The 13,433-nt window shown below is 37.6% G+C and overlaps 1 protein-coding gene across 2 annotated transcripts in view; it reads right to left on the bottom strand.

The window, feature by feature from the left end:
- Positions 1 to 413: 413 nt before the first annotated feature.
- Positions 414 to 13,433, bottom strand: part of LOC139129404 (uncharacterized) — a 355,444-nt gene continuing 342,424 nt past the window's right edge. For both annotated transcript variants that reach the window (XM_070695033.1, XM_070695034.1), the window contains 5 exons: positions 8,338 to 8,421; positions 5,271 to 5,333; positions 4,389 to 4,784; positions 2,861 to 3,106; positions 414 to 2,458 (listed from right to left, as the gene is read on the bottom strand). In XM_070695033.1, coding sequence (XP_070551134.1) covers positions 1,614 to 2,458; positions 2,861 to 3,106; positions 4,389 to 4,784; positions 5,271 to 5,333; positions 8,338 to 8,421 — 1,634 coding nt within the window. In that variant the 3' untranslated portion in view covers positions 414 to 1,613. The remainder of the gene's footprint in view (positions 2,459 to 2,860; positions 3,107 to 4,388; positions 4,785 to 5,270; positions 5,334 to 8,337; positions 8,422 to 13,433) is intronic.

Genomic DNA, 13,433 nt, shown 5'->3' with positions numbered 1-13,433 from the left:
TGCATATTTTTGAGGAGGAATTTTGAATATTGGGAGGATAAGTCGACTTGTTAAGGGCACTGTGATCGGACATAAGATTTTGCGTGCGGATAAGTCACTCAAGTCCTAGAACCAATCCCATAACAATAGGCAATATACTTGAGCGAATCGATGAGGCTTTACATACTATTCAAAACACATCACCAAGCGTTATCAATGCTCGTTATACAAATATGGCTAGGTATAAAGGGATGTGGCAACAGGCAGTCATCCAATGCCTTGCAATAGTTGTACTATAGTCTTTTGACTTGCTTAAACAACGAGAATGGAAGTTTACTCGGCTAGTGCATCGAGAGTTTGGTATCATTTTACAAGTTGTATAGCCTAAATCATATCTTTCGCTGATATCTTACAAACACAATGAATCGCTTAGATTTCGTAAATAAAAACAACTTTAATGAGAATACTGTATTGTGTCAAAAGTCATTTTTAAGGTAATGAACAACTGCGAGAAATTCCTCCCTGGTAGGAACTTTTGCCAATCAAGTAGTCTCAAATAGTACTTTCGGGAAAAATAAGCTAGGAGCAATTTTCATTATAAAAACACCGTTTATTCAATGTTGTAAGAGCCACCGGTATTAAACATGACTGCTCGGTCTTCACAAAGGTACATACCAAATCACATCAGCAAGCGGTCAAATTACAATACATCAGTCACACAAATGCTAAAAACACAAACATGTGAAATACAGAGAGCATTTATCCCTTCACAGAATTTTGAGAAAACTTACAAACGTTTTTAAATAGGGAAAGTGTTTCAACTGTGCACGGCTAATAATTTAATAAGTAGCAAGAAACCCTACTCCACAGTCAAAAGCGACAGATTTCATCAATTCGTATACACATGCATGCAACATTTTTAAAGACAAATCACAACTGCCAAATGATAAATTACAGTTCACACAAATCAAATGTCAAGGTAGCTTGCCCACAAGGTATGGAAACAACTCAAATAAACCAGACCTACAATTAATTCACTCACGTAACTTGCTGTTATTTTATTTCGTTCAGAAGAACAGACATTTCCATCGTCCGTGTACGATTCTCCTTGGCATGTCAGTTTCTTAAAAATCAGAGGATTACAAAAATTGAATCAAATGTCTTAATTATTGGCTAGAAGGATTATCTATCCTACCTATTTTACATATATTCATAAGTAGAATCCACGCGATAGGTAGAGCAAATATCTTATCAGCACGTACTCTGATGAAGCTTAAATGAATTCATGTTGTTTAAGGTTCCATGACAAGAAATTGACCATTTTAAACCAACAATTCTCTAGTGTTTAATTAGCTCAGAACCCCCGTAAATTGTATATTTTCGGAAAGCCTAGATATAGGGGAACAGTTTGGTTACCATAGTGTCACCATTGTTTACATAACTATCACGTGACATGTAATTTGCATAACCTTTCAAAAATCGGTTTTCCCTATGTTTTGTTTCAATGCTTTGAGATATGTGGCTGAAATTTGTGTGAGTGCAAGCTTTGTGAAGGGTCTTCAAAAGTGTGTCTCAGAATTTTTTTAAACCTTCTACAACAGTTTTTATGCCAGAAAAACTCCTGTCCAGGTAAATCATTCTTTACTCAACTTGGTTTTCACAAAGAAAACTTTGATACAATGCTGCTTCCAATCAGTTACTGCCACTCTCAGTGGGCCTGCATCTTTATAAACGGCAACGTACCTTGGGGAAACTTGTCCTTCACCGATATTTTGAAGGAATTCACCCTTGGCTGAAAACTGCACAATTCTACTATTGCCATAATCACAAACATAGACGTTGTCATTCTTATCAACATCGATGCCATAAGGACATTGCAATTGACCTTGCCCTGACCCTTTCGAACCCAGGGAATCTAGATATACTCCATCTGAACTCAGTAACTGCACACGGTGATTATTTTGATCTGATATTAACATTTGATGCTTACTATTAACGGCAACTGACCATGGGAAATTGAACTGGCCTTTCTCCCTACCAGAAGAGCCGAAGCTTGCCAATTTCTTTCCATCTTTTGTGTATTTTTTTACACAGTCATGTTCACGATCATTGACGAGTACATAGCCATCCTTTGACAATGTAATGCCATAAGGGTTTATGTCTTCACCAAATGAATTTATCTTTTCACTGTTTTGGTCAACAGCCATAACTTTCATTTCCCCATGATCAGTGACAATATACACACCCTCAGAAGACAAAGCAACATCACGTGGTCTAAACACTCCCTCGTACTTGTCAAAGACATTTTTACGTTTACACTTGCCATACCAATCAATAACCTGAACTCTACGATTGCTCTTGTCGGCTATGATTAAGTCCCCATTCTGGTTAACAGCTATTCCACTCGGATGCTTAAATTGGCCTGGTTTGCTGCCATGGCATCCGATAGTCATCATTCCGATCGCATCGCAAACAAAATCTGCATTGAATGAATGAACAAATGCATGGTAAATGAATGAAATAGTTTGTGTCACTTAATGCATTAGTAAACAAGAGAATCAAGTGCTCAACAATCATTTTCTACTGAAGTAGACATATGTTTCTCTCTTTGACTTGACCTTATGAGCTGTGGACCCTTATCTCTTTCAACAATTACTTACAGAGAAGACGTAAATAGATATAATTCTATGCAATATTTGTATCGCTTTGTATAGATGGAATGTGATCCATGAACAATATTTTCAACTGCATGGCTCTTTACCCTGAATGTGAGTTTGGAATCACTATTCATTAATTGAATGCTTTCTTACACTGTGGATGTAAAATGTGGATGTTTTTAAATAATGTGCTTTGAAGAGGATTTTTGTTTTGGATTAAATACCTTCAAAAGCTGTTTTCTCCGACTTGAGATTTGATACGTCCGTCATATCTTTCTTGTGTTTCCCCAAAAGTAGCTCTATCTCTTCTTCCTGTTTCTTTGAGGTGGTCTTTAACGTCTCTTTCGCCTCGCGTAGCTCCTTGTTCAGATTTTCCAAAACACTGATGCGGTCACCATCTGATGTCTTTGCAGATCGTTTGCTCTCATTCACCGTTTCTTCTGCTTCGGTCAATGTCTCCTTTCCCGCTTCTATTGAAGGTACACAATAATGCATTTGTTACATAATTAATGGATTTACCAAATTGTTTCGTTTCAGCGAAGGAGGTTTTTGTTATTTTGTCAAAGTATAAGAAATTAAATTACTGCTTCGTCGGAGATCGTTGTTTCCTTTAAAAGTTTGACATGTGAATTCATGGACAGTTCCGAACTGTTCTTATTCATCGACGCTCACTCGTATCAATTTTCAAATTTTCATTCCTCATTAAAGCTGCACAAACGATTTCAAACTCGCACTAATCCCCACTGTATGTGGGTATGCACGATAGTTTATATCAATTGCCCAAACCACAACTATACATGACACGATAGGTGCGTGCAATATGGCGAGAAGTTTGTTCCAAATGGATGTATACTAATGCACGCATGGGTTTATAGCTTAATGTGTTTTCAAAAAAGAATTCAATATAAAACGCCGAACTGTATTGTTCTTTCACTTCTGTAGCTTGAAACTTTTTATGATACATGGGTACCGGTTAGATGATATCAGAATAAGCTTAGAACTAGTCTCTAAACGCTTATTAAGCAGTGCATCATTTATAGGCCAGTCTAATGGCATTGCGAAAAGTAAGACCTTGGTATTTACAACATCCCCGTATCAAAATATAATTAATCGAGCGATTACCTTTATATCTAAAATTATATTCCCATTTTAGCGTAATTATTTATTATTCCGTTAAAGACATGTAGATGGGGTGAGGACTTAATAAAATGGACCCTGTCAAAAACCATGAAACATGTTTCAGAAAGAACTCATTTCTTTCTGAAATTTGACATTTTGCCTCCGATACCACCAGTAGTATACATGCTCTCCATTTCCAAAAAACTAGGCCGCATAGATATGGGAAACGTTTGATCAGGATCAAAGCATTTAAAGCATGTTTGAAACTGACGAAGCATGATCGAACTATGGTTATTGTAGTAGGAATATCCACATCGTCACACTTTGAAAGGACATAATTCTCTGACAATATCCTTGCCTACGCGCTGCAGTTAACAATGGTGTGCTTTCTATGTTCTTGAAATTATATTTCGACATAATACTATAGTTTGCATCTACGTATCAAGTATTTGAATCAGTCGTGTGACAGCACATCATTTGCAACACATTTCCTTACTAGTACAGCTCCGATACACCTTAACCCTAGAGGATACGCCTAGCCTATGGAAACGCATGCGCCATGGTTTTGCACATTAATCAAAATATAAAGCCTAACATGAAACTCATTCGTGAATTATTATTCGTGGTGTTTACCTATTTGTTCTCGAGATGTCAATCGTTTGAGAGCTTGTCTGTATTCACTGTAATCGATGACGACTCTCATCCTGATCCAAATGGCGTTCACTTTACGTAACACCTCTGGTGTGATCAAGGTCTCCTGGACTATCTTACGTAATTCACCACTTTGGTAGCGTCGCCAGAAACCTTGCAGTGCTTTCGATGTTTTACACTTTACGTTGTACCTGATGCAGCCTTTTTCAGCATTGCTCACCTGGATACCAGGTTCAACGTCTTCCAGTTTCCGTCCAATTGCTCCATGTACTTCAGATTGCTCTTGAGTGTCGCACAAACGTCTTTCTACTTCCGCCATATCCTGGCCGTTGCCTGGGGTACCGCCGTGAACGTCCAAGGTTAATGAGATAACCTCACCTGCGGCAGAAAATAAAATTACTACTAATTACTACCACCATAAGTCGTTGACAATGTTCACGCGGCACTTGCCTAAGAAAGCAAAGCACACTTTTTAAACTTAATATCAGATTGCGACAAAAACAACATTTTCGCAGTCATGTGCAAAGGATAGAGCGATTGAGACTGCGATGAGAAAAGACATACACACATATGACACAGAGGAAAATAAACAGAAACATTTAGAAGTAAAACCAAAAAAGTAAATGGAAAGAATCTAAACAGATACAATTCTTACAGCAAACAGCTATACAGAAAATATTTAGCAAAATTTCACTGATTTTGCTAAATACATCACTTAGGGTGCGTTGTTATGAGATGCACTCGAGCAGCATGAGTCAGTTACGATTCAGATTCAAGAATTTGAATTCTGTACAGTGACAAAAAATGACTATTAAATATTGAAAAAAAGCAACTTCATGACTTTAGAGCCGAAAGATAAATTACCAGATTTTTCATCATGCTCTGTTTCTTCTACACAAGTATTTTCGGACGAACCTGCACCATCAGCTGTAGTAAAATTACGAAAATTAACTATATCAAGTTACGTTTTAGGCCATGACATGAGAGCATTCTGTTATAATTATGACGAAAATGAGAGAATTCAAATTAGTACAACTGCAAGAAGGAAACTGCCAGATTTGTATTAGTATCTCTTTCATTTGATAGCATTGGCACAAACAGACACCGGACATAATGTAACATGATAATATCCCACCTAAGTATGTGCGATTTTGGTTTTGATTCATTCATTCCTGAAGAAAGTGAACACTCTAAGTTAATATAATAGGCCACTGACTTTCGTTTGTGTTCTATGACATAAAATAATTTAACATATTGCCAGAAAAGAAATAAAAAGTCCAAGAAATCCTAACATGACTCTAAATAGGTCGAAACTTTAAAGTTACAAAGCTTAAAAGGAAACCTAAGTCCAGCGACTTTGACCGTTTATCCCTTCCAAAACCACCCTTGAATAAAATGCAGCTCAAATTTGCAACATAATTGCACGCGCCGACGACTACGGAGCGACGAAAAGAGACATTGAAGTAGACGACATTTATGGAAATGAGCTCGGAATCCCATGGGCGCGAAAGGGCTCATGGGAGGAGCGTGCGTGACGTCATCGGCGATACACGAACGTGTGTGACAGCCTACCAAAGCATTGGAGTCTATGACTGCAGGAGTGCAGTTCTGCACGTTACGACTCTTTAATGCTCAATAGCATAAAAAATAGTTAACTGTTGTTCAGTTGAGTACAAAAATCACTCAGGGAAGAACAAACGGAGTCAGCTTTTACCGTCTTCCCACAGAACAGCTTTTTCGAAGACAGTGGCTAAAGAAAGTCGGGCGAGTTTAAAAATCCGAAAAGATACAACGTTATGTTCTAATTCTTTCAGGATGAATGTTTTAAAGGGATTTTGGGATTCTGATACTGATACAAGACGATACTAAACAATGCGGTTCGTATCTTGACATGCTGAGTCAGCCTACTATCGCCGGTTTTAACCAGATAAATATTAATATTGGCGATTTCGGGACTCTAAAATCCGAAGACGAAACTACACAAAGCGTCTCTTATCTAGACATCCCGGGTCTGCCAAATCTCCGATATTAACCATAAATATAGGCAATTTCGGGACTATACCTTGTAATATTGATATTACAAGATATTGGAATGACTTTTTGCCTACTGTGTATCGGCACGCCGGTGTGAGAAACCGCCGATATTATATTTACCCGATAAATATCAATTGCGCCGGAACTCCTAGGCTAATATCGATACCAGATGATCCTAGATTTACTTGCACTGTATGGTGTTGGCATGCCGGGTCTACGAAATCACGGATATTTATCCGATAAATATCGGCGACTTAGGACTTTAACTCTGATACTGGACGATACTTTGTCAAATCGTGGGTAAATATCCGATGTACATCAGAGATTTCACCACCTAACAGATCTGAATACCCAAATAACTCTGTCCGACTCTTAGTTCAAAAATAGCATCAATGGCCGGAAGTCAAGAATACTGTATGTTTTACATTATTAGATTTATTAATGCACGAAATACATTTTTCACATGTAAAGCATTTTTTTTTTCATTAAATGTCCCTCGGGACTTCGTCGAGAGGGCCGATCGGGTATCATCGGGACTCGGGAGGCCCTTGCACAAATTACATTCTTTACATGTAACATTTTTACTTGGCGATCGGGACTTGAACAGAACATATCGGAAATCATCGGGAGTTTGGACTGGTCTTGTATGTTACACATTCCTTACAACAAGCTTTAAGACGATACTATTTTTTTAAATAGCGGGCAAATATTCATTATATCGGCGATTTCATCACTTTGTAGATCTGAGTAAGTCCGACTTCCTAAGTTCGACACCAGCTTCGAAAAACAGACGACACTATAATAGATTTGTCAAATCGCGAATAAATATTTTCTGATACATATCGGAGATTTCGCAACCTTAAAGATCTGGCCAAGCTCGACTTACACGGTAACACATACAATCAGTCAATCATTCCGTATCATTCATGAACCAAAAAGTAATTTTAAGCGACTGATACAGAAAACTCTGTTTTAGAAACGTAGCGTTGAAGGATCGCAGGGTCACTCAGTCTCTCCAATCCAGTTCGGGGTCTGTACAAGCACAGTGACTCCCTCCGCTGAATCATACACAAAACGCAAGCAACCAAGATATGAACGATGTTTTGAGATGCTTTCTAATTATAACATATCTTGGACAGGTTCAAATTAGTATGGTTTGATTTCAGTCAGGGAAAAGTAATACTCGATGTCAGAAATATCGCTGTCCGAACTCTCCATAGTCGTCTTACGAACGCGCTGAACTGTTCACAGTACTCCTCCAGCTGCAAGCTACAATCGTCTGTATCGCCGATGACGTCACGCACGCTTCTCCCATGAGCCCTTTCGCGCCCATGGTATTCCGGGCTCATTTCCATAAATGTCGTCTACTTGAACTTCTCTTTTCGTCGCGCCGTAGTCGTCAGCGCGTGCAATTATGTTGCAAATTTGAGCTGCATTTTACTCAAGAGTGATTTTGGAAGGGATAAACTGTCAAAGTCGCTGGACTTAGGTTTACCTTTAAGAATCAATAAAACCCGAGTTTGCGCACATAAAGTTTCTTATGGTTTTGCGAAATACAATTAGCTTTCGTAATATGAGATTAGTCCTAACAGAATCATTATCACGTACTTTTGAGTTTGACAGGTTTCCAGGGCCATATTACGTCGAATGGCTAATGGAACCCTAAAACGGCCAGACTAGACAACTAAGCATTTTGTGTAGACTGAAATAATTGTGGTTTGTTAATGCTTGGCCAACTTCAACCCAATTTGAGACGGCAGAGTACATATACATGACGGGATTTGTCAGTCGTCATTCTGTAAAAAAGCGCTTTCCACCATACAAAATGGTTTTCAGTTAGATTCTATGTCACTGTTAAGTTAGGCGATGGAGTGAAACGTTGATGTATCTGTCTTACTTGATGTGCACAAAGTGGATTGATCTTCCTCCATCACGCCGTATTTAACGTTGTCTTTAATGCTGTCACGATTGCTTTCGGAAACTGTACAAACGAAGTGGAAAATGTAATTGATATTGAGTGACATCAACACTTTCGATTAATTGCGACGCCGTTCCTTGGATGCAATCATTGTAGAGCATGAAGAATGTATTTTCAACTTCTCCAAAGACATGCGCAATACGAAGCTACTGAAATTCGTGTTTTATTGTCGAGAAGCACCATTGCCTTCAATAGTCTTTCTTTGATTTACATCATCATGATTGACAAGTAGAGTTAACATTCACGCGTTTCAAATGCCATGCGAAACAATTTTGTACTGATATGTTCTATTCTTTCATCTTTACCTTTTCAACTCTTACAATAGGCTTTGTATCTGTTAATACAAGTGAGCTAATGAACGCAATTCAGTCTGTTTTCATCATTTTTTGTGATCATTTATCCGGCGTTGTCGAGCAAATGTAAAAAAAATTGCTTGCAGGATGTAGAATGATTAAGCAGTAACACCCGCCGCAGGAGGGTATACACGAGATTTTGATACAATGCGCGACATATAGCACGAGCCGATAGGCGAGTGCTATATGGAGCGCATTGTACCAAAATCGAGTGTATACCCGACTGCGAAGGGGTTATTGCTATTTATATATAATCCCATGGTATTTTTCTCTGTTTGACGTCATCGTATACGAGTGTTTTTCGCGGAGCCGTACAACTTCGAGCCGAAGGCGAGAAGTTGTGCAGTTCCGCGAAAAACACGAGTATACGATGACGTCAAACAGAGAAAAATACCATGGGATTATATAGTAGTAGTAGTAGTAGTAGTTTTTTTATTATAGTGACCTGAGGAAAAAGACCTCCCAGCCCAATGGGCTTATAAGTCACCTTATAATTCATTATACAGTACAGGAATGTGAGGAACAGGGTATACAATAGTTGAAACAAAACTTGTTAGAGTATGAAAAGGGAAAATACTTAGCTATTCTTATACAAATGTTCTTTTCTTTTTATAAACGCTTTTTCGATATATTTCGCCGTATTCCGGATTCTTGATCGATTTGTTAATAAATACCTTAACCTATCGTCTGTAGACAAATTATTATAATCACCATCCATGTCTATATAAGTAGTACGATAATCATTATAAAAACTACAATGTAAAAGGAAATGAACTTCATTTTCGATAACATTTTGGTTACAAAAAATACATTTTCTGTCAGTTACTACTTCGCCTCTGTATCTGCCAGTTTCTAAACGCAGAGGCAACACTCCAGATCGAAATTGCGCCAACAATGACCGCTGACTACGAGAAAGAGTCATGTAAACGTATGGTTCTATTTTATATACATTTTTGAATAACATATATGTACGGAGCTTCGTTTTATCCCTAGCATTTTCAAGCCACGTCAATTCCTGTTGGAGGCGTAATCGTTCCTGTATTATGGAGAGATCAAAAGGCAAAAGAATATCCAGATACATATCAAGGTTTAAATCATCAAAAAGTTTACACATTTCAAAAGACCAATTACAGTGATTCAGTGTGAAATCCCAAAGAAATATTTTCTTAGTCAACCTGTTCTCATCTAACTGAACAAGGCGGTTCCAATATCTGATCATAGAAATGTGTCTACGAACTGCGCACGAGTTCCATCCTGTATCTCCTGTAATAGCATGAATGGGTGTAAATCTGTGCACTCCAAGAAAAAAACGAAGAGCTCGATTCTGTACCATATCACATTTTTCATGTTTACTAAAGCCCCAGACTCCTGAGCAATAATCAAGGATGGGAGCCACACATGATTCATACAATTTTGTATAGGTAGTGAATCCCATGTTTTTCAGTGTTTTAAATTTACGATTTATAGCTCCTAATGCTCTATTCGCAGATTCGGCTAGGGTCTTAGACGTAATAGTAAAGTCTAGAAATTCGTTCAATACAATCCCAAGGTATTTATACCTGTCAACATAATGCAAAACGTTTCTGCCAATGTGAAACTCAAATGCACTCCTAGGAATGTTTTCTTTACGAAAATGAACAACTTTCGATTTGAGATCATTGACGGCAAGTCGCCATTTTTTGCACCACTCATTTACATAATCAAGCATTGATTGCATGTCTGTTTCATTGTCAGAAATAAGAACAATGTCATCTGCAAAAAGGAGTATGGCCACATTACAATCACCAATCATTACACCTTTCTGTAATGCTTTCAATTCAGTGGCAAGATCGTTTATGAACAGAGCGAATAGCGTCGGAGACAAATTGTCGCCCTGGCGAACACCACATTTTGTTTGAAACCAATCTGTATACAATTCGTTAATACACAGACTTCAGTGTCTTGATACATAGCATTAATACTATTATACATTTTCCCATCGACGCCATTTAACAGTAATTTATAGAGCATGGCATCTCTATTCACATAGTCAAACGCTTTTTGTAAATCAATAAAAGTCGCATAGGTGGATAAACCATGTGCAAGCCTATTTCTTAATACAGATGACAAAACGAATATATGATCTTGACAAGATCTGTCACGTCTGAATCCGTTTTGTTCGTCAACTAATATATTTTCATCTTCTAAATAACGCAAAATCCTAGAGTTTAACAAAGAGCTATACAATTTAGCAATAGTGGATTGCAAACTAATGCCCCTATAGTTGAGAGGAATTCTGCCATCTTTGGTGCGGTCCTTTGGAATTGGACAGATAATGGCTCGTTTCCATATCTCAGGAATCTTACCAGAATCAAAACACAATTGGAATAAATAATGCAAAACTGAAATAATGTTGCTATTTTGCAAAACTTCGTAAGGTATATTGTCTACCCCTACAGCTTTACCCCTTTTAGTTTTCGTGACAATTTTCTGTATTTCCTCCACCAAAAAATTTTTATTCAAAAAATGATTACTTTCGTATAGTGGGTCATCCATACGACTTTCCAAAAACCTTTTATGATGTTTCATTCTTTCAAGAAAATCGTCATCAAAATTAATATTAACAGGATCATGATACAATGAGGAATATTCACGATACCATACATTTAGTACATCATTATCAGAGCAAAGAACATTTCCAGTGTTGTCATACACTTCCATTGGTATTTGATTACATTTACTACCACCAAGTCTCTTTAAATGGTCCCAGAACTGTCGTGGGTTGTCTGTAGACGATGACTCAATATCTAAAATAACCTTCTTTCTAAATTCCCGTTCACAGCTACGTAAGTACTTATCAAATATTAATCTAGCTTGTTTGAATTCCGAACGCAAAATACATTTTGTCGTATTCGAACCTCTGAATCTCGTAAATATCTTTTCTTTTTCTTTCAAAGTATTCCATAAAACAGAAAGTTCAGTGTTCCAATAAGGCTTACGGGGGCAAAATCTTTTACGTACCCGCTTAGAACAATCAAAATTGGGTAGCAACGTATTCATTTCATCAATAATACAATCACACAAATTCTTATAGATAACATCGATTTCAGTCTGGGTTTCTCTACAAATTTCTATCTTTCTAATAATTTCCAACAGAGCATTTCTCGCTACCTCTGAAGATAAAAAATTTTGCGGAATTTGATCAAGACGATACTTCACCCTCGTTTTAGGAATACCGTGATCGTATCGTAGAGTATTATCTACAGGAGTAGAAGTACTAGCAGTCATTAAACAAGAATGATCACAAAAGTCCAAAGAAAGCAGAGAATGATCTGGAACTTTGCACCTATCACTTAGCAAATGATATAAACCCAAGTTATCGATTAACGACTGCATTTTTGTAACAGTAAACTTGGTACAATATTTAAATTGGGCATGTGGTATGCAAATGTAGTCTACAACGGCCGTTCCTCTACTAGATATAGAGGTAAAATTATCACTTTGGATGTTATTTCTGCCATTTAAAACACAGAATTTAGCTTCTATTAGAAATTCTTGAAAATCCCGCCCATGTTGGTTCACAATGCTATCAATCGGGTGTCTTTCAGGAATATCATCAACTCACGAATATTGTCATTCAAAGAACCCAGCCGGGCATTTAAATCGCCACAAATAAAAATACAGTCGACTTCATTATCATACATGTACAGCTGACTGAGCAGGTGTCCGAAATAGTGAGTTGCATTTCTACCCCATGGTGAATTTTCTGGAGGAAGATAACATGAAAAAACGATAAATGAATATCCAGAAATCTTATTAGTGAAACGGACACCTAAAATACCATCGTAAGCTTTATCAATAACTGACACATAATAGTCATTATACAAATTTCTTTTAACAAAATACCAACACCACCAATTGTCTACGGGCGTTAGAATGAACAAGTTGCCTATTGAAACCAATCCAAACATAATTATCGGTACTGATAACATCATCACCTGATGAATGAGTTTTATTAACACTGATATATCTGCTTTTGCCCTCCGTATAATTTCTGTTATAAGTTCATTGTTCCATGTGGTCCATCCTCCCACCTTTAGATGTACAATTCGAAGACCATTGGACCGGGTGTCCTATTCATCTCTATTACCGCGACCGGCGTCATTTCCAACAGGTATTCTGCTCTGTCCGTCGGTTGTCTTTTTCACAATTCGACCACTAGCAGTAATGCGATAGTCGTTTCCATTAGGAAGCTCACTGAGGAGAAAACGCGCGTTTAACTCTATCAATCTATCGGTGTGTGACTTACTTGACCGCAAATATACGCGACCAAATTTCCGACTATTTTTCAAGTGATGTTTCGCCATAAGTATTTTCTTCTTCTGGTCAACGTTTGTATTTGGTTTGTATCTGGTCAACGTATATATTTATCACATGAACAGTCTTCTTATTTTTCTTTTGACGTGAATGGATCAAAATTATCGTAACAAATTGCATGAATTTCGTCGCGATTTGTGTTTTACTTACGCGGATTACTTTCATTTAAAGAGTAAAGCGGTCCGTCACCCAGGAGATACTTTCATTCATAAATCCCATAAAGCTGAAATTTGCTACATCAAATGGTATCTCCACCAACCAGACATACGGATTCTGTCACGTGAACCTGTCAATCATTGTCTCGCG

This window comes from Ptychodera flava, chromosome 3 (genome assembly GCF_041260155.1).
Source record: "Ptychodera flava strain L36383 chromosome 3, AS_Pfla_20210202, whole genome shotgun sequence".
In the NCBI taxonomy this organism is placed as follows: domain Eukaryota; kingdom Metazoa; phylum Hemichordata; class Enteropneusta; family Ptychoderidae; genus Ptychodera; species Ptychodera flava.
This window is presented reverse-complemented; position numbering and strand designations above follow the sequence as displayed.